This window comes from Herpailurus yagouaroundi, unplaced genomic scaffold (genome assembly GCF_014898765.1).
Source record: "Herpailurus yagouaroundi ecotype Mexico unplaced genomic scaffold, PumYag 217, whole genome shotgun sequence".
Lineage (NCBI taxonomy): Eukaryota > Metazoa > Chordata > Mammalia > Carnivora > Felidae > Herpailurus > Herpailurus yagouaroundi.
The window spans coordinates 4,262,047-4,282,907 of NW_024412448.1; the positions used below are offsets into that span (position 1 = coordinate 4,262,047).

The 20,861-nt window shown below is 63.1% G+C and overlaps 1 protein-coding gene across 3 annotated transcripts; it reads left to right on the top strand.

The window, feature by feature from the left end:
- Window positions 1–7: 7 nt before the first annotated feature.
- Window positions 8–16,076, top strand: GAA (alpha glucosidase). Of its 3 annotated transcripts, none has more exons than XM_040456595.1 (20): window positions 8–50; window positions 2,842–3,429; window positions 4,392–4,537; window positions 6,374–6,539; window positions 6,618–6,714; window positions 7,129–7,248; window positions 7,375–7,493; window positions 7,570–7,701; window positions 8,634–8,744; window positions 9,300–9,413; window positions 9,492–9,576; window positions 10,048–10,165; window positions 10,431–10,564; window positions 12,340–12,491; window positions 12,638–12,786; window positions 13,609–13,750; window positions 14,066–14,215; window positions 14,584–14,748; window positions 14,951–15,103; window positions 15,480–16,076. In XM_040456595.1, exons 2-20 carry the CDS (start codon window positions 2,884–2,886, stop codon window positions 15,537–15,539), a joined length of 2,859 nt encoding a protein of 952 aa, XP_040312529.1. In that variant the 5' UTR covers window positions 8–50; window positions 2,842–2,883; the 3' UTR covers window positions 15,540–16,076. The 3 variants fall into 3 exon arrangements, with proteins under 3 accessions (XP_040312529.1, XP_040312530.1, XP_040312531.1); XM_040456596.1 differs by having other exon boundaries at window positions 33–50; window positions 2,839–3,429; XM_040456597.1 differs by lacking the exons at window positions 8–50; window positions 2,842–3,429 and adding an exon at window positions 3,436–4,314 and having other exon boundaries at window positions 6,414–6,539.
- Window positions 16,077–20,861: the final 4,785 nt, after the last annotated feature.

Sequence of the window (20,861 nt, forward strand, 5' to 3'; positions counted from 1 at the left end):
AGGTGAGCCGGGGTCGGGGGTGGGCCTCGGTGGGGCGCGCGTGCGCGGAGGTGAGCGGGCCGGGGGGCCGCAGGGGTCCCGGCGAGGGGCGGGGCGGGGCGGGGCGGGGGCGTCCGGCGGCTGCCCCCGAGACGAGAGACCCGGGGGTCCCGGCAGCCGTGACGCCCCAAGGGGGAGGGACCGATCGCTCGGCGGGTTGAACCTCTCTGGTTCGCGGCTGGACAAGTGGAGCGTGTCGTGCGCGGGTCCGCGGGCGGCGGTGTCGACAGGGACCCCGGGGACTCCACGGCCTCCTCCGCGCCCTCGGTGCTGGGCGAGGGGAGCCGTCTTGTCCCGTTGTGGGGAGGAAACCGAGGCACGGGGTGGGGACCCATGCCTCTCGCGTCAGGGCGGAGCTGGACTGCCACCCTGGCCTGGGGAGCAGCGGCTCCGATCCACTTCCCTGAAAGCGAGGTCACAGGGTCTCCCGGCCAGCAGCGCACTTGACCTCCCTGACCTTCAGTGTTTCCCCATTTGCCTAAACTGCCAGGCCCTCCGGCCGACTGCTCTTCTTGTCAGTGGAGTGGAAACAGCGCGCGCGGCCGGGGGCGGGCCCCTCTGTGTCCCGGGTCGCCCCCGCGCTTCTGAACTCAGGGTGGGGAGGCCCGTGGGCCCGGCCTGTCAGCTCCGGTCCCTACATCACCGTGATCACGAGGTGTCATGTGTTCCTGGATGGGCAGGTGCAGCCGGGACGCTGTACAATACAAAAATAAGTATTTAGTTTTTGTCCCCGGTCCGTGGCACACAGACCCTGGGAATCTTGGCAGGGGCGGTGTGTTTTCTGTGCTAATAAAGTGACTGGTGGCTGGGGCCTCTGGACAGCTTCGGGGTCGGGCCTGGTCCCCAGAAGCACCCAGGCTGGGAACTCCCAGCCCCACCTCCCCTCCCCGAACCCCAGGAGCACTGAGGGGCTGGTGATTGACAATCGCCAAGGGCCAAAGATTTGAGTAATCGTTTCTGTGTAATGAAACCAAAACTCGGGGTTGAGAGAGCCTCTGAGCCGGTGAACACACTTTGGTGCTGGAGGGCGGGGACGCCCCATCCCGCGTCCTCTGGCTACATCCTTTATAATAAACGGGCCGCGGTAAGCCAAGCTCTTCCCTAAGTGCTGTGAGTGGTTCTAGCCAATTCCCAGCCCCAGGTGGGGGAGGGGTGAACCCTTGAGTTGATTGCCAGTTATTCAGACGTGGGGCTTGCGACTGGGGTCGGAAGGGGGACGGGCCTGCGGGGCTGAGGCCTTACCTGTGGGGTCCGCGCTGGCTCCAGGAATTCGGGCCAGAGTCGGAACGAATCCTGGGGAGACCCAGCTGGTGTCGAGGATTGGTTGGCGTGAGAAAGAACCCCCGCACACATTTGCTTCAAAGGTGCCGTGAATTAAAGCTGTGGCCCGCTGTGGCCGGAATGTCCCAGGGGACCTGTCTGTGGCTGTGACAGGCTCAGACTCCCCGGTGCGCGACGTGACTCCTTCCCAACCCTTGCGCGTTCCTGGCGGCCTGAGGGTGCGTGCATCTCACGAGCCTCCACCACACGGAGCTGGCATGCGTGGCCCCATCTGCTCCGCGGCCACGCTGCTTTCCGGCCCACAGCACGAGGGCAGGCTGCTCAGGGAGGCCTGGACACCCCTGCTGGCCAGCTTCGGCTCAGGTCCCCCACCCGCAACCCCAGCCCCTTGGCCTTGTGGAACCTTCCCTAGCCTGCACGGCAGTCCGGGATGCTTGGACCCTCGGCCCCTCCCCGGGCCTGACTCCCAAGAGGTCAGACTGGGTGCGGAGTGACCCTCCGGGCCGCCCCTGGCAGCCTCCGCGGTTTCTCTCCGACAGAAAGGACGCCCCTCGTGAAATCCTTGCACGTTCGGTCCCACGCTGATGTCTCACTCCTCGGAGGAGCCGGCCAACAACGTTCCTTATGAGAATTTAGAACGTACACATAAGCCGAGCGCAGGTAGTGACAGTCCTATCTCCAGAGGAGCCAGATGCTCCACACGTAACCGCAGGGGCGGGGAGGGCGCTGCCACCTGCCAAGGCCAGCCCTTGAGTGTCGCCCTCAGCTGCAGTGCCCGAGACCGCTTACCGGGCTGGAGCCGCCTCCCGGTCGGCAGAGGAGGAACAGAGGGACGGTGGCGGGTCCCCCTGAGGACGCGCCCACTTCTAGCGCATCTGCCAGAATTTAGCAGCTCGGCCACAGTCCGTGCACAAGCAGAGTTTACTCTCTGCGCCATGTTGTAACTTCTTGTTCCGTGCGTCAGTTTACCGCCCAGGTCTTTGTGTGTCATTAAGCCTTTTTTTTTTTTTTTTAATGTTTATTTATTTATTTTGAGAGAGAGAGAGAGAGAGAGAGAGAGAGAGAGAGAGAGAGAGAGAGAGACTGAGCAGGGGAGGGGCAGAGAAAGAGGGAGTGAGAGAATCCTAAGCACGTTCCAGGCTCTCAGCAGGGCTCGAGCCTGACGCAGGGCTCGAACTCATGAACCGTGAGATCATGACGTGAGGCAAAACAGCGCAACCCACTGAGCCACCCAGGTGCCCCTCGTTAAACCGTTTTCTCGTACATCTTCAGTGCGTTTCACGGTACAGGGTATTCTGCAATCCCCTCATCGGGGCTTTTCTCTGCTTTTCCAGTTCCCTCCCTTGCCGTCTTTCCAAACAGTGCCAGGAGCTTGTCTACCCTCGCCCGCCCCGTTTTCTCCACACACCTCACCCTGTGCGCTGCTGGGCCAGCCGTGGGTCCACGTCTGGAAATTGGCGTGAGTCCCCTGAGGCCCCCTCCCTCCGCCTTCCCTGCTGAGCCCGGCCCTTCTCTCAGCAGGGCCTCCAGGACCCAACCCGCTGCCTGCAGGTGCCACCGACCATGGACGCGAGGTGGCCGCTGTGCTGCCGCCCCCTGCTGGGGGCCTACATCCTCGTGTCCCTGGCCACCGCCGCCCTCCTGGGGCACGTCCTGCTCCATGATTTCTCGCTGGTCCCCCAAGAGCAGCGTGGCTTCTCCCAAGTGGCTGAGGGGCTTTATCGAGCTCGCCAGCAGGGAGCCGGCCACCCAGGCCCCCAGGCCCCCCCAGGCCACCACGGCAGTCCCAGAGCAGCTCCCACACGGTGCGACGTGCCCCCCAACAGCCGCTTCGACTGCGCCCCGGACAAGGCCATCACCCAGGAGCAGTGTGAGGCCCGGGGCTGCTGCTACGTGCCTGCTGGGCAGTGGCCTCGGGTCCCCCGCATGGGACAGCCCTGGTGCTTCTTCCCACCCAGCTACCCGAGTTACAAGCTGCACAACCTGACCACCACGGAGACAGGCTACACGGCCACCCTGACCCGCGCCACCCCAACCTTCTTCCCCAAGGACATCTTGACCTTACGCCTGGACGTGCTGCTGGAGACTGAGAGTCGACTCCACTTCACGGTGGGCGGGGCCCCACGGGGCAGAGAAAACGTGGGTGGGCTCCGGGCGAAGATGAATGGATCTGCCGGGCGTGTGTTTAGGGGGCAGATGCGTTTTGTGCCTTCACGGGGAGTCCCGGCGTGAGCAGACAGTGCCTACGCTCAGGGAGCAGCGGCCACTAAGACAGCAATTGGAAGGTTCTAGAACATGCTCTAGAGGGCAGGGCTCAGGGCACAGTGGAGGGAAGTTGGGTCTCCCCCAGGAAGTGACATCCCACCTGGGACCTGAAGTCCTGCAAGGGTCCGCAAGGGGAAAGGTGGAGAGGGAAGAAGGGGAATGTTCCGGGCAGTGGGCGGTGGGATCTGATGATCGTCTGCCCCCTGAGGGCAGGACCTTTTGTCTGATTTATTCCCTGCTGACTCCCAGTGCCTGGAACAGTGTCTGGCACATAGCAGGTGCCCAGCAGAAACCTGAGGACTGAATGGACATGTGGAGGCCAAGCTGAGACAGCCTGAAACAATTCATAATTAGCAAAGTAATTTATAACAGCCAACATTTACCCAGTGATTACTACTGTGCGCCGAACAGAGTGGAGCTGGACGCCCTCAATTCTATTCTCACCCACCCTGTGACGGGCGTGTGGGGTGCCAGCTTCAGCAAATAAAAATACAGGATGCCAGGAAATCTGAATTCCAGAAAACCGAGCAATGAGTTTATTTTTTCAGTGTGTGTCTCATGCACTATTTGAGACGTACTAAAAAAAACCTTCAGACTGTGCGTTCTGTGTTTTGCCTGGCGACCCACGTGAGGCGTTCCCCCGGCTTCTGTAGATGACCAAACTGCCCACGCTCACCTGCTGTGCACGGCCACACTGGGTTTGGCATTGGGTCCCCGCTCTCCTGGAGGGTGAGGAAGGCGGGGAAGGTGTGCAGGGGAGGCCCCCGGCCCGCAGAGGGCCTCACGGCACACCATCTGACTTCTAGATCAAAGATCCCGCCAACAGGCGCTACGAGGTGCCCTTGGAGACCCCGCGTGTCCGCAGCCGGGCCTCATCCACACTTTACAGCGTGGACCTCCAGGAGGAGCCCTTCGGGGTGGTCGTGCGCCGGAAGCTGGACGGCCGGGTGCTGTGAGTGTGGTCTCTGTGCCCCCAGGGAGTGCCAGCTGGGGGCGGTCTCCTCCAGGGGGCATCTGGCAGGGACTCCACCATATACAGCGATCCTGCCCAAATGTCACAAGTGCAGAGGCTGAGAAAGCTCGGTGGGTCGGGTGTGAAATGACACCTCTCCCCCCGGGGAGCATCTCCTCGGACCTGCTTTCTTTACGTTCTGTTATTTACGATCAGATGCTGTGTATCACTCACGACAGGGCAGGCGCAGTAACTGTGAACCCCGCCAATCCCAACAACACAGAAGTAGGTGCCGTTACGGCCCCCGCTTTATGGATGGGGAAACTGAGGCACAGGGAGGTGAGGTGGCTTGCTGGCAGGCGACGGAGCCAGGGCCCCAGCTTCCATGCTGTTGGCCGCTGTCTGTTTCTAGTCCCTCCGGGGCTCGTGTCCCCCTGAGATCTTAGGTTTGTCTGAATCGTTGCTGTGGTCTGTCCGCCATGGAGCCGTTCCCGTTCCAGAAGCTCACTCCTGGGCTTCCAGCTCCCACAGTGGTTCCAACCCACAGCAGATGCTCTCAGGCTCTGTCGGGAGAATCAGGGCATCTGGTTGGTCATGCCCTTGCCCCTGGGGGACGCGTCACGTCCACCACCCCCATCATGACCGGGGATCGGACACACCCAGGCATCTCAGAATCCACTTTTAGACTCAGGTGCCACAGCTGTGACTCCCAGAGTCCGACACCTCCCCTCGCAGAGTGGACCTGCACGGCCACAGGGCCGGGGCAGCAGACCTGCCCACGCCCCCCTGTCTGCCCTGACGGATTTAAGCACACACACTTTCACAGGACCACCACGTAAAGATGTGCCCAGAGCGGACAAGACTCCCCTTTGTCACTGAACTAGTTACGGGCTTGGGGATGAGGTAACTTGGACCTACCTTGGTCTTAAGGGAACTCCCCTTCTGAAATGCCCTTTTTTTTCTTTTCTATTCTCTTTTTTTTTTTTTTTTTTTTTTTGCCCACTCTTGGCTGTGCATTATCGACCTGCTCCCAGGGCTGACACAGTGGGAAGAAGCAGTGAACGAGTGCAAGTACAATGTCAGGAATAACAGAGCTAAGAAGGTTCTAGAAATGAGCTGTGCAGATGCAGAGGAGAGGGTTGGCTCTGTCGGGGGGAGCTACAGAAGGCCTCTCTAGGAAGCTGACCTTGGAGCAGATTTCTGAGTGAAGTTTTCTAAAGCCTGTAATCAGAGTTGGGTCTTGAAAACACATACACACACACTCGTAAGTCTTGCCCAGGGGCAGGCAGGGGGCAGTGGGAGATCTTCCCAGGAAATCAGCGATAGCATGTACTCTGTGCCCCGTTTGTGGTTCTTGCCTTGCCCTTGACCCTCTGCAACCTCAGGGCACCCTGGCCACCCCTGGGTGGATGGACAGCTCCATGGGCTCTGGAGCCGGGCTGGGCTGGGCAGGCCTTGGCCAGAGTCTGGGAGCAGCATGGCCCTTGTGGAAAGAGCTCAGGGCCACAAGTCCTAGCGCTAGCCAAGTTCCAGCCGCTCCTGTCCAGCGCCTGCCTGCGGCCAGGCCTCACGGGGCACTCCACTTCTGGATGCCCGCCTGGGGGCGGTGTGGACACAGCCAGGTAGCTGGGTGCGCTGGATGTGCTCTGAGAGCTCTCCACCCCTGGTCAGGTCCCCAGGGTCGCCGGGCCTCGCATGGCCACGTCTGCCCCGCGTCCGTGCATCACCGTGCTGACCAGGCCACTCTGGCCCTCCCCGGGGGGATACCAGGGCCCAGGGGTCTCTCTGGGAGGGCCCACCTGAGGTTCATCTGGCTGCCTGGGCATTTCCTGGCAGGCTGAACACGACGGTGGCCCCCCTGTTCTTTGCTGACCAGTTTCTGCAGCTGTCCACCTCTCTGCCGTCCCAGCACATCACGGGCCTGGCCGAGCATCTCGGCTCCCTGGTGCTTAGCACCAACTGGACCAAGATCACCCTGTGGAACCGGGACATCGCCCCCGAGGTACAAGGGGCAGTGAAGACGGGGGGAGCGGGGGAGCCATGTGGGTGAGGCTGCTAACGTGTGTGTCCACGTGCCCAGCCCAACGTGAACCTGTACGGGTCCCACCCCTTCTACCTGGTGCTGGAGGACGGCGGCCTGGCTCACGGGGTCTTCCTGCTGAACAGCAATGCCATGGGTAAGCGGGTGGGCGGCCACCCCCAGCCCGCATCCTGTCCCCGTGTCCCACGGCCAATCATCCTTCTGAGCTCCCAGGCCAGGGGCTGCCCCGGGTGTGGCCGCGTCCCCTTCCTTCACGGAGGGACCTGCCCGACAGGCTGGAGGTAGAGGACTGGGGCCATGGGGGGTTGGGGCTTGTGCGTCCCCCCAAGAAGTGACTCCAGTGGGCTGTAGCCTCTGCCAGCTCTGCCCTGAGGTGCCCCCAAGGTGGACTCTGAGGCCCCTGATCTGAGCGGAGGCCAGAGAGGGGAGTCCTGGGGTCTGGCGGCTCAGCATTTCCCTCCCCAGACAACAAGCAGGCTGTAGATTGGCGGCGTGGGGGCAGTATGGGGCGCAGGGATCTGTCCCTGAGCCCCAGGGCTGCTTCCCCCAGATGTGATCCTGCAGCCGAGCCCAGCCCTCAGCTGGCGGTCCACGGGTGGGATCCTGGACATGTACATCTTCCTGGGCCCTGAGCCCAAGAGCGTGGTGCGGCAGTACCTGGAAGTCGTGGGTAGGCTGGTCCCCCAGCCCTGTGCCGCCCCCTCGCCTCCCCCGCCCCTCCTTCCCCCCTCCCCCGCCCCTCCCGCCCCCTTCCCCTCCCCCTGCCCACGTGCTCACAGAGCTGCCCTGCCCGCAGGCTCCCCGTTCATGCCGCCCTACTGGGGCCTGGGGCTCCACCTCTGCCGCTGGGGCTACACCTCCACAGCGGTCACCCGCCAGGTGGTGGAGAACATGACCAGGGCCAACTTCCCCCTGGTGAGCGCTGGGCGGCCCGGGGCGGGTGTGCGTGTGGGGGCTGGGCCGGGACTCCGTCCCTGTGCTGTGGCCACAGGACACTCAGTGGAATGACCTGGATTACATGGACGCGAGGAGAGACTTCACTTTCGACAAGGACGGCTTCGGGGACTTACCAGCCATGGTGCAGGAGCTCCACCGGAGCGGCCGGCACTACGTGATGATCGTCGTGAGTCCCCCGCCGTCCCCGTCCCCTGCCGCGCCAGCTGTTAGGGGAGGGAGGCCCCGTGCCTCCTCCCCCAGACGGCAGCTTCCTTGTGGTGCCTGCGGGGCTCTGAGGGTCCTTGCTATCGACCGGGATATCGACCTGGGCTCTGCTGTCCTGTGATGTCCAGCTTAAGGCCTCCTGGAAGCATCGTGTGCCGCTTAGGGTCCTTTTGGCTGTAGGTTACGTGAGCGGCTTAAAGCAAGGGGTGGGGGGGTGCCCTCGGCTGACGCCCCCCCCCCCGGGACTGGGAGGGCCGGGGCGGGCTTGGACGCCCAAGAAACCAGAGCCACAGAGGCTCCGAGGGTCTCCCGGCCCCGCCTCCACTTAAGTCAGTTCTGCGTCACAGGACGGAGGGCAGGGCTCTGAGTGGCCCAGCACAAGGACACCCTCCCTGGGCCGGTGCAGCCAGGGGGGTGGGGGGGGGCAGTGCCCAGCCATGTGGCCAGAGGACATGGGGAGGGGGCACCGAGGCTGAGTGGTTGCCATAGCGGACACGCCACAGGGGAGGAAACCTGTCTGCCGAGAGGTTAAGAACCGTGCTGATGTCGGCCGTTTCCATGACCTCGGCCCCTCGGAGGGCAGCCGGCATGCGCGGCCACTCAGAGCCCGGAGGGCAGGGGCAGGCCTTCCACTCAGGAAATCGGTGTTCGTGGTAGAGCACTGGGGAGACTCTCGAACTTGCGAAGCAGAGCTCAGGCCCGCATCCAGGTGTGCCCGGCCCCGGCACGTGGGCTTGTGCACACAGGGTGTGCCGAACACACACACGCGAGGCCCTCTCCGGCCTCTGTCCTCCGTCAACGCTTCCTGGAGAGCGTTCTCCCATCTGGCCAGCAGTGGGTGCCCGGCTTTGGGGCACTCCCTCTCCTCCTGACAGGGTCCCCCACTCCCCCCAGGACCCCGCCATCAGCAGCTCCAGCCCTCCTGACAGCTACCGACCTTATGACGAGGGTCTGCGGAGGAAGGTTTTCGTCACCAATGACACTGGGCAGCCACTGATCGGGAAGGTAGGGTGGGGGCCCGGGCGCGCGGCGGGGGGAGGGGGGAGAGGGCAGAAAACAGGAGTCCCCAGCTGCTGGGGACAGGCAGGCGTTCAGGAAGAGGACGGATTTAAGAACTCATCGTGTGGTCGATGGGACGGAGCGTGTGGGGGTCACGGCTGGAGGTGACGGTGGCCCCGGACAAGGGATGCCGCCTCGAATCCTTCCACGGGGCGCGTGGAAGGGCCCAGCCCGGGCACGGGCGCCCTCCTTGTCCTCCAGCCCCCGGGGGCTTCCCAGGCCCTCCCACGGGGCGCCCGGCACAGTCCCAAACTCCCGGTTCCAGGCTGTGCCCAGAACCAACAGGAAGGGGGTCCCAGCTGCGGGGAGGCCGGGGAGGCTCCCAGGAGTGCAGTCATTTGAGACTCGGTTCTGGGGCCTGTGTCTGAAAGGGAGGTCTCAGAAGAGTCCCACGGCTCCTACCACCAATGACCCTCCCCCGCCGATAGCCCTTCACCCCCAGGCAGGTGAGCGAGGCTGGAGCTCTGGGGGGCCCGGTCTCCCCTCTGGCCTTTCCTCCAGGTGTGGCCCGGATTTACCGCCTTCCCCGACTTCACCAGCCCCGAGGCCCTTGACTGGTGGCAGGACATGGTGGTTGAGTTCCACGCCCAGGTGCCTTTCGACGGCATGTGGATCGTAAGTGTCCCGTGGGCTGTGGGACCGGCCCAGCCTCTGCCCGGGGCAGGGCGCCCACCTCCGGGGCCTGTCTTGCAGGACATGAACGAGCCATCCAACTTCGTCAAGGGCTCTGTGGACGGCTGCCCCGACAGTGACCTGGAGAACCCGCCCTACGTGCCAGGTGAGCTCCCCCTCCTGCCAGCCCTCACCCGCTGGCCGCCGGCCCCCTGGCCCCAGCTGCCTGAGGCTCAGATCAGGGCTTTTGCTTCTCTGGTTTGGGAGACTCAGAGCCGTCCTTTCTGAGGAGCCGATGGGCACGGCCACCCGGGAAAGGGGAGGGCAAGACCAGGAGGAAGGTCAGGCCGGGGAGACATGAGCCAGGCAGTGAGGACCAGCACACCTGCCACTGAGGCGTGGCCCTCTGGAGGGAAGGCATTTCGGGCTTAGGGGTGGGAACAGGGAAGGACTTGAAACGGGTCAAGAGCAGGCAGGGGGTGACGCCTGCGGTCTGCCGGCCTCTGTGTCCACCTCGTCCCCATCTGTGGCACAGAGGAGACGATACAGGGACCCACCCCGAGTTCCGAGGGCGCTCCGGGCTGGGGGTGGGGCGCACCGGCCGGCCACGGACAGGAGCGGCCTCCTTCTCTTCCAGGGGTGGTTGGCGGGACCCTGCGGGCAGCCACCATCTGTGCCTCCAGCCACCAGTTCCTCTCCACGCACTACAACCTGCACAACCTGTACGGCCTGACAGAAGCCCTTGCCTCCCACAGGTGAGGGGCCCGCTCGGCGCTGTGCGGGGCGGGGGCGTCAGAGGGAGGGCCGGCGGTGACCGCACACAGACTCCCAGAGGGAGCCGGGAGGGACGGCCGTCCTCCTCCCTGTGACGCGGCTCATCATCCAGGGTGGTCTGGTGGCTCGGACAGAGCCTCCCCTCCCTCCTCCTGGCCTCGGCCCTCGGGGCTGCTTGCTCTCGCCCTGCCGCCCTGCTGCCCCTCCGGGCGCCAGGCCACTGCTCGGTCTCCCTGCCTCGCCCAGGGCCCTGGTCAAGGCTCGGGGGACGCGCCCCTTCGTGATCTCCCGCTCGACCTTCGCGGGCCACGGCCGATACGCCGGCCACTGGACAGGGGACGTGTGGAGCAGCTGGGAGCATCTGTCGTACTCTGTGCCAGGTGAGAGCGCCTGTCAGGAGGGCGGCTCGGAGAGGGGGGCGGTGGGCCCAGACCGGAGCGCCCGGCTCGGCTCAGCTCAGGGAGATGCCACTGCCACGCCACGGGGCCCCGCCGCTGACTCACACGGGGCCCCTGTGCACCCGCGCGGGTCGGCTCACCTGTGGCGCCACGCTGGTGGGCGGCGATGGGCTTTCCAGAAGTCCCCGATTTGCCCCAGCCGCTGCCTGCAAAGCAGTCAGATCCCGTCCTCTCGTGGTGTCCCTTCCGGCGACCGCATCCTGTCTGAGCCCAGCCTGCAGGTGCCGTCCACCCCCCCACCCCCACCCCTCTGCAGAGAGGCACTTCGACTTGAGTTGTCAGGAGCTCTGATGCTGTGACACGCGTTAGGCAGACAGGGCTCGGGAGCTCTGGGGAAGGGGATGGGGTGGCCTCCCAGGGTCACCACGTGGGCAGCTGAGGGGAGCCTCCACCTGCAGCCTGCAAGCCTGCTGATAGCCCTTTCGGCAGTGGCAGGACCACGCGCAGACCCTCGGGCCGTGGGGAAGCGCTGGTGGGCGAGCTCTGGGGCAGGAGTCCATTCCTCCTTCCGGAAGCCGCTCTGCCACAGGTGCCGCGGGCTCTGACCTTGCCCTAGGGCAGGTGCGCCCGCCAGCGCAGCAGGCCTGTCTCTGAAGTCCCCTCGAGCGGCAGGTCCCTGGGCGACCCTCGGTGCGCGCCGATCATGACCGGCAGAGGTCATGCGGGCCCCTGACCTGCTGCAGCCCAGACAGGTGTCTCCCACGGCCTCGGGCTGGGTCCGATCCTGCCCATCGGCTCCTGGCCGCCCAGGAGACACTGAGGAGAGGGACGGCCCGGCGCAGCCTGGCCCTGCTGAACAGTGGTAGGGTGGGCCCTGGCCGACGTGGCCTGGAACCCACGCGACCCTTCAGCAGCCGTGGGGGCTCACCGTGCCCGCCGGAGCACAGCACCCCACGCTGGCGTGGAAGGCAGCGGTCCTGGAGGCTAGCGGTCTGAATGACGGTGTCGGAGGGGCCGTGCTTGGAGCCCCGGGGCGACTCCTTCCCGCCTCCCCCAGCTTCTGGGGGTTGCCCGCTGTCCTCGTGTCCTTGGCTCGGGGCTGCGTCACTGGTCTCTGCCCGTGTGTTCGCTCGGCCCTCCCCCCGTGTGTGTCATCAGTCTGGGTTTTCCTCTTACGTGGTCACCAGGCCTACTGGATCAGGACCCGCTCTGTGACCTCACCTTAACCGTGTCTGCAGACACCCTCTTTTTTTTTTAATGTTTGTTTATTTTTGAGAGAGACAGAGCATGAGTGGGGGAGGGGCAGAGAAAGAGGGAGACACAGAATCCGAAGCGGGCTCCAGGCTCTGAGCTGTCAGCACAGAGCCCGACGCGGGGCTCAAACTCACGACCTGTGAGATCATGACCTGAGCCAAAGTCAGACGCTTAACCGACAGAAGGTGCCCCTGCATACACCCTTTCCAAATAACGTCACATCACAAGTACAAAGGGTTAGGACTCCCACATACTTTTTAGGGGGCGGGGGGGGCACAATTCAACCCTGAGGAGCTGCTTTGCTCGGCTGACCCAGGTGTCAGGAAGCAGTCCGCAAGGCAGGCTCTGGGGACCGCCAGTGGGAGACACCAGGGCCAGCGCGGTACTGACCGCCGGGCCGGGGCCGGTGGCTACAACGTCTGCTCCCCAGAGGGGCGGGCGGTCCACGGCCCAGGTGGACCTACTCCGGCAGCCTGAGCCCCAGCCTGACCCCGCCCTCCCAGAAATCCTGCTCTTCAACCTGCTGGGGGTGCCGCTGGTCGGGGCCGATGTGTGCGGCTTCCTGGGCAACACGTCGGAGGAGCTGTGTGTCCGCTGGACCCAGCTGGGGGCCTTCTACCCGTTCATGCGGAACCACAACGACCTCCACAGCCTGGTAGGGGCGCGGGCCGGGTGGGTGGGGGTCTGCGCCCGGGGTCCCGCTGTGGAGGCGGCCGCACCGGCAGTGAGAGCGGAGCCGGTCTCCCGCCGCAGCGGGGAGGGCGGCAGTGACCTCGCGGTGCTCCCGCGGCCCCTCTGCAGCCTCAGGAGCCGTACAGGTTCAGCGAGACGGCGCAGCGAGCCATGAGGAAGGCCCTCGCCCTGCGCTACAGGCTGCTGCCCCACCTGTACACGCTGTTCCACCGGGCCCACGTGGGGGGCGAGACCGTGGCCCGGCCCCTCTTCCTGGAGTGAGTGCCCGGGTCGGGGAGCGAGGGCCCAGGGGCAGACCCGTCCTGCCGCAGGGGGCGTCCCGGGGCCTCCCTGCTGGGGTGGGGTGGGGGTGGGGGGGCCCTGTGCACGCCGCTCCCTCCCCCCACGAGAGTGCAGCTCAGGGCTGGGGGCCTTCCGGGCAGAACCCCCAGTCCAGACCAGGCCAACCGGGTAAACAAGGTACAAAACCATCCCGATCGAATGAAGGAGACCCAACTGATATCCCCCAAGTGGGACTCAGATACGTAAAAAGGTGGCATGCAGTTGATTAAATGCCACCTGTAGTCCGTGGACTAAACGAGTCCCAGGTAGTAAAAGTCTGTTCCTTGTTGGCAAAGACCATCTTCTCCCCTCTCGCTACAAGCGTAAATTTCGGATGGATTACAGGCTTAAGTGTCAAAAACGAAGCTATAGAAAGTTCCACAGGAAAACAGGTGCTCCCGCAGGAGAGGGCTCTGAAAGCATCAAAGGGAAAAGGCAAGGGGGGTTGGGTTTAACAGAGGGAAACAGAGGCAACGCTCCCGTGGACAGAAACAGAGAACGTCAGCACGTGCCCCGCTGTGGAATCGCGGAGCAGGTCAGACAAGATGCCAATCTTCTCACGTAAAGAAAAGAGAAAAAAAAAAGTTTGCCGGAAAGGCCGGCAGGGGACAGGGTTACTCACTCCCCTCACCGCCCTCCCCCCCACCCCCTGCCAAGCTCGGGCGGCGGGAACCGGCTCCCGGGGCTTCCGCGAGGCCCCTTGAACACGCCGACCTCAGAGGTCACCAGGCCCATGAGCCCACCCCTCCCGTGCGAAGGTTCCCCGAGGACCCCCGCACCTGGGCCGTGGACCGCCAGCTCCTGTGGGGAGCAGCTCTGCTCATCACCCCGGTGCTCGAGGCCGGGAAGGTTGAAGTGACCGGTTACTTCCCCGCTGGCACATGGTACGACTTGCAGACGGTGAGTCCTGCGGGCCCTCGAGGGGTCCCTCCCTCCTGCCACGTGTGGGCCACGTGGGGAAGGGAGCTCGCTTGTGGCCCTTGCGTGGGGCTCCACGTGGCTCTTCCCACGCGGTCCTTGCAGTGACCCATTTTCCAGATGAGGAAACTGAGGCCCAAGTGGGTAGCTCCCCAGGACTCCAATTCTCCCAAAGTCCTGCTGCGCCCCAAGCCCTGGGTCAGGGCCTCTGTCCCAACGACTTGCCTGGGCTGGGCCTGCGGGGCCCCGCGCGGAGCCTGAGGCTCCCACTCCTGGTGACGTGACGCCGCCCTCCAGGTGCCAGCAGAGGCCCTCGGCAGCCTCCCGCCTCCGCCTCCCGCACCCGTCACGCCTGCCATCCACAGCAGGGGACAGTGGGTGACACTGCCAGCCCCACTGGACACCATCAACCTCCACCTCCGGGCCGGGCACATCATCCCCCTGCAGGTACCCGGGCCAGCCACCTGAGCCTGTCTGTCCAGTAGAGGGTCCGTCCCCAAAGCCCCGGGCAGAGACGACAGCGTGTGAGGGTTGAGGATGCACAGATCCGCGGCCGTGCCAGGCAGAGGGGCACCTGCTCCGTTGGCTCTTTTTAGGAAACGGTCTGCAAACGTGCGTGGGCCTCTCACGTCCTCCAGGGCGTCTGCCTCGGCCGGAGTGCTCGCCACGGGTGTCCGAGCCCCTCGGCCGTGGCCTGTCCTCTGGGTCCCGGCTTCCTGCAGCACGGAGCCATCCCAGCCCAGTGTCCTTCCTGTCCCCGCTGTGGAGGCCTCCACCAGGCTTGAGATGGTGACAGGTGCCACCCGCTTTTCCAGGGCCTTGGCCTCACAACCACGGAGTCCCGAAAGCAGCCCATGGCCCTGGTCGCAGCCCTGACCACGAACGGGGAGGCCCGAGGAGAGCTGTTCTGGGACGACGGGGAGAGCCTGGAGACGCTCGAGCGTGGGGCCTACACACAGGTCGTCTTCCTTGCCAAGAATGTGAGTGTCGGGACCCGCCCGGGCTGGGGGGTCGCCGGGGCCCCCTGTCCCTGTCCCAGCCAAGTGAAGCGAGCAGGGCCCGGGCGCTGGCCGCCCTGACTGCGGTCCCCATGCACCTGCCGGCGTCCGGGCGTGCGCGGGGCCCATCCCGCAGATCTTTCCGGGCCCTCTGCTGACCATTTCCGCCTCTCCCCTTGACCAGAACACCGTTGTGAACGAGCTGGTGCACGTGACCAGCGAGGGGGCCGGCCTGCAACTGAGGAAGGCCACCGTCCTGGGGGTGGCCGTGGCCCCCAAGCAGGTCCTCTCCAATGGCGTTCCTGTCTCCAACTTCACCTACAGCCCTGACACGAAGGCAAGAGCCCCGCAGATGGGGCCAGAGGGCTTGTCCCCAAGGATGGCAGGGGCGGGGGGAGGTACCAAGGACCCTGGGGACCCGGTGCCGGCCGGCCGGGCCGTACGAGGGCAAAAGGACCTTGGTCCCCAGGGAAGGACAGGCCCCCTTGCAGCTTGGGCCTTTCCTCTGCCTGTGTCCACACCGATGGGGACTCATGGGCCATGCTGAAAGCAGACTCAGCCAGCGAGGAACAGAGCCAGAAGCCTCCAGGGGCTGGGGCAGACCCCGAGGGCGCCACCCGCCCGGGGCCCAGGCTCCTGTCTGCCAAGCACTCGGGCCTCACCTCTGTCAACAACGGTTTGGCGGTCACGTTTTCTTTTTTCTCTTTTTGCAGACCCTGGACATCCCTGTCTCACTGACGATGGGAGAACAGTTTGTCATCAGCTGGTCTTAACCAGGGGCCGGTGGTGCGTTGATCCTTTACAGGAAAAGACGGGACTTCGCAGCGACCCCAGCACCCGTGCTCTTAGTCAAGATGTGGGGGGCGGGGCTCAGGGTCGGAAGCAGTTGGCCCACGTCTCACGGCGGACGTCCCTCCAATGCCCAGATCTGCCTGTGTCTACCTCCCGGGCCCCAGGGCTCTGGGCCAGCAGCATGCCTGTTTGCCTTGTGTTTGCAATGCTCTCCTGGAAGGTTTACCTCCCCACAGCCTGTCACCGGAACGTGTATGACGTCATCCGCCGCCTGCCCAGGACGGCAGAAGTGTGCTCGGGGTGAGGACGCTGTCCCTGCACCCCGAGGTCACGCCAGATGAAAGGACAGAGCTGCGTGGCCACTGTGGACTGCCGTCTGGGCAACCGCGCCCCGGCAGCCAGTGAGGCTGCCTGCTGGCAGGAGGGCGGCCACGGGGGCCTCCAAAAGATTCGCAGGACCCAGGGAAACCCTCGCTCCAAAGTGCAATTGTGTTTAATAAAAGGGGCATTGCAATCAAGCTTCTGCTGGTCCTTCTGGGGTTCAGGGCGGGGAGGATGTGTCCCAGGGCTGCGCCACTCCATCCTTGAGGGCCCCCTGGCGCTCCCGGGTGGGGCAGGCAGGCTTCGCGGTCCGAAGGCAGCATCGTCCGCCCGGCCGGGCCTGGCATCGGAGGCACGTGGTGGGAGACGTGCCCCCACGCCCCACCCCAGACAACCGCTGGTCTGCTTGCGGTCGGCAGCTTGTTTCCCGGAAGTTTACGGAAGCGGAACCGTCCGGCACGTGTGCGTCGTCCCGCTAGTATCAGTCAGCAGGATCGCGGAGGCTCACCCACGTGGACCTCAGCGCCGTGTCCGGCTTCACTGTCAAGCACTTCCCATCACGTGGACGTGCCACGGTTGGTTTAGCGGGCCTCGGGGCCGTCTCCAATTTTTGGCTGTCACGAACAAGGCCGCGATGAGCCATCACGAGAAGTCTTTGAACGGACAGGTCTTCGTTTCTCTCGAGCACGTACCCGGGGTGACAAGGTCGGGTCATACGGGGGGAGGGGGGTGAGTAATGTTCTTGAAGCCGCCCAACTGCTCGCCAAGCACTTGCACCGTTCTGCATTCCCGCCAGCAGTGAGGTGGCTGCCCCGCATCCTCGCCCACCCCTGCGACGGGAGGTCTGCTCACTCTCGGCCGTCCTGGTTCGATGTGCGTGTCCCTGAAGACCAACGATGCCGAGCGTCTTTTCACGGACTTGGGTCTGTCACCCGTGAATCCTCTTTAGGGAGGCGTCTGTTCAAATCTTTTGCCTTTTTATTTGGAGCATTGGTCTTCTGTTACCGGAATATCCGTTTGTGTAGGTTTCCGTTGCCACGTAACAAATCACTACAGACTCAGTGGCTTAAAATAACACAGTGTGTTACAGTGCTGGTGGGCAGGGAGGGGACACGGCTCTCGCGGGGCTACAGCCGAGTGGCAGGCCGGCTGCTTCCTTCCCGGAGGCTCTGGGGGGGAGGGGGGAGAACCCGTTTCCTTCTCAGGCAGGTTGTTGGCCGACTCAGCTGCAGGGTTTTGCAGGCCTGAGGTCTGTCCCCTGCCAGCCGTGCGCCACACGCCCCTTCTAGGGGCTGCTTGTCGCGGCGGAGGCACTTTCAAGTCCAGCGAGGTCAAGGCGGGCTGACCTTTAAAAGCTCACGTGGGTCCACCTGGATAACCCGGGACAATCCGGTCTCAAACTTTTCGATTCCATCTGCAAAGTCCCTCCTGCTGTAACATGTGATGCGGTCACGGGCTCCAGGGAGCAGGCCCTGGGCGTCTCTGGGGGGGCCATTCTTCCACCTACCGCTGAAAAGCTCCCCGCATATTCTGGTGCTAAGTCGTCTGTCCGGCATGTGCGTTGAAACTCTTTCTCCCAGTCTGTGGTTTGCCTTTTTACTTTCCTAACAATGCTTAGTGAGGACTTAAAGGTTTTTAATTTTGAGGAGTCTGATTTATAATTATTTCTGTCCTATTAAAAAAATCTTGGCCATGGGGCGCCTGGGTGGCTCAGCTGGTTGAGCGTTCCACTTCCGCTCAGGTCATGATCTCACGGTTCGTGAGTTCGAGCCCCACGTCGGGCTCTGTGCTGATGGCTCGGAGCCTGGAGCCTGCTTTGGATTCTGTGTCTCCCTCTCTCTCTGCCCCTTTCCTGCTCATGCTCTGTCTCTGTGTCTCAAAAATGAATAAACATTAAAAAAAAATTAAAAAAAAAAAACAACCTTGGCCAAATCCAAGGCCACTAAGACTTGCCTCCTGCGCTTCCAGAAGCTTTGTGACTTTAGGTCTTCCGTCCCAAGCTACTTTTTGTTCGTGGTACGAAGTAATGATAAAGGGTTTTTCTTTTTTTGCATAGGGCTCGCCATCTGTTCGGGCATCATTTGCTGAAAGGATCATCCTCTACCCACCGCACTGCCTCAATACCTCTGCTGAAAACCCCCTCCCCATAAATCTGTGGTCTCTCTCTAGACCTTGTACCACATCCCAGGGATCTGGGGGTGTCTGTCTTTGTGCCAACACCTCACTGTTGTGCCGTAAGTTTGTAATGTTCCTGGGGATCAGGCAGGAAAAGTCCTCCAGTTTTGTTCAGTTTTTCAAAGCTGTTCCGGCCACGCTGGGTCCTTTGTATCTCCATGTGAGTTTTATTTTTTTGTTAAAAAATTTTTTAATATCGGGGCGCCTGGGTGGCTCAGTCAGTTAAGCCTCCGACTTCAGCTCAGATCATGATCTCACGGGTTGTGAGTTTGGGCCCCGCGTCAGGCTCTGTGCTGACAGCTCGGAGCCTGGAACCTGCTCCGGATTGGATTCTGTTGTCTCCCTCTCTCTCTGCCCCTCCCCCGCTTGTGCTCTGTCTCTGTCTCTCAAAAGTGAATAAATGTAAAAAGAAAAAAATTCGTTAAATGTTTATTTATATTTGAGAGACAGAGCGCAAGTTGGGGAGGGGCAGAAAGAGAGGAAGACACAGAATCCAAAGCAGACTCCAGGCTCCGAGCCGTCAGCACGGAGCCCGTCGCGGGGCTCGAACTCACGGACTGTGAGATCATGACCTGAGCCGAAGCCGGACGCTCGACCGACTGAGCCACCCAGGTGCCCCTCCGTATCAGCTTTGGAATCAGCTTGTCGATTTTTTGCCAAAGTCTCTTGGTACTTTGATCGGGGCTGTGCCAGATCCGTGGAACAACGTGGGAAGAACGGATACCTGAGCGATCCCGACCCCTCTAGTCCCGTTACGACGGCGCCTCTCGTTTATGGACATTTTTCACAGCAACACTTTGTGGCTTTCAGGGCACAGATGCCACAGGTGCCAAACGTATCCCCAGTATTTCACTATCTGGTGCTACTGTAAACGGTGCTTAAGTCTCCCTCTCCAAGTGCTCACTGCTGGCCTGCAGGAACGCAAGTGAGTTCTGGGCACCGACCTCGTACACGGCCGTTCTCAACCGCTGGCTCTAGCAGCCCCAGTGGCAGAGCCCTGAAACTTCCCACGTGAAGGAAAGTCCACGCAGACTTTTCTTCCTTTCCAAACGGATGCCTTTTACCCCTTTTCTTGCCTCACCATGCTGGCCAGAGCCGCGGTCTGCCGCTGGCCGTATGTGAGGAAAATCTGGTACCTTTATCCTCACTGGGTTCCCGAAAGCAGCTGGAACCGGACTCGCCTAGCCTTCCCGGCAGCTCTACGGGTTCTTGCCAGTGTGAGGCTCCTCTGGGTGCGAGGCCCCTGGGCTGTCCCGCCGGCGTTTGTGGCGAACCACCTTGCCAGGCATCGCGTACGACACGGCTCTCTCTGCCCCTGGTAAGTCTTCCCAAAACCTCTGCCCAAGGTTCACCGTGGCCGGAGGGCTCCCGTGCGGCACGTTTCCTTTATTTCTCCACTCTCCGCTTACTCGCGCCTTTTGTGGCTTCTTCGAAGCATGTGTAGCTGCGTCCTGTTTCGGGGCCCGGTCAAGCCGTCTTTTATAGCCCGGGGCTCTAGGCTACTCTCCCCTCGCCTGTGCCCCGTTTAATTCTCGGGAAGGGTGTGGTGGCCCCCCCACCTGATTTTTAACGGAGACGTAGCTCCGTAGGAGTCACCCCTTCGAAACGTGACCGCTCGGTGACGTCCACCACGCTTACAGAGGCGTGCGACCGTTACCACGGTCCGACTCCTCAACGTTTTCATCCCCCCAAAGCACGCGCTCCCCGGTCAGGAAAACCACCACCTGAGTTCTGTCTGATGCAGCCGTCTGGGACGTTTCACGGAAGTGGGATCGCACAGCATGTGGCCCTCGGCGAGCGGGTGTCGACACCACACCCCTCTGGATGGCCACGTAATACTCCTCACGCGCGGTGACTGCACTTGCCGGTCGGTGGAGGTTCAGGTCATTTCCACTTTTTAGCGAGCAACGGCTAAAACTGGCAGCTGAACGTCTGAATGTTCAATGTCGAATGCTGAACGGCTTTCAACATCCCGTCTGGCCGGGCACACCGGCCCCCTTGCTTCTCTCAACGTTCGGCTGCCAAGGGACACCGCTAAACCCACGTGGGCTGTGACACTCGTGCCCCGGCTGCCCCCCCAACGCCCCCCAACCCCCTCCCAGCAATGCAAGCACAGTGGCTCCTCCACACCCCTCCCAGCACTCCCCCCCCACCCCAGTCCACATTCTGGAAAGCTGCCTAAGGCAGAGCTACCCCCTCAGAGAGAGAGAACATTTTCGTTGCTCCCACTGGTCAGGGCCAGGCTGCTTTCCCACTGACAGCACACCACAGATGTTCCCACGCCCTCGCCACACTCAGGGTCGTCGTTAAATCTTTCCTGGCCGCACGTCATGCCCGAATCACCTGCGAGGTTGAATGTTTTCCTGTGTTTTGCTAGTTGTTCTCTTTCCTAGACGGCATCTGAGTTCGGCTTCTCACGCGTCTCTCCTTCTGGCTTGCTTCCGGCCGTCCCCTCCCTGAGCCACGGACGAGGCCCCGCGTGCTCCCCTCCCTCCTCCACCCACACCGCGCTTGTTAAGCCAGAAACACTACGGCTGCTGACAAATCCTTCCCTCCAGCTGCTCGCCCGGGGCTCCCGCTCCTGGTGCGCAAACCCAGGGCCAAGCTGGAGTCAAGGATCTACGGTCTCTTCTGCCGAACCCCCTCCCTCCCGACCGCGAGAACCCCCTCCCTCCCGACCGGGATCCGGCGCCCGGCACGGCGGCTGCTTCCTGGCTGCACGTGGCCGGGGCTGTGGTGTCGCGGTCTCCACTGCCGGCACATAAGCGCCCTGCACGCGCTGCATCGGACCCTGTGCGGCCCCGCTC

Coding starts and splice junctions, on each gene's coding strand:
- GAA (XM_040456595.1), top strand. CDS start 2,884: ATGGACGCGAGGTGGCCGCTGTGCTGCCGCCCCCTGCTGGGGGCCTAC. Junction 3,430..4,391: donor AGAGTCGACTCCACTTCACG/GTGGGCGGGGCC, acceptor TCTGACTTCTAG/ATCAAAGATCCCGCCAACAG. Junction 9,414..9,491: donor CTTTCGACGGCATGTGGATC/GTAAGTGTCCCG, acceptor CCTGTCTTGCAG/GACATGAACGAGCCATCCAA.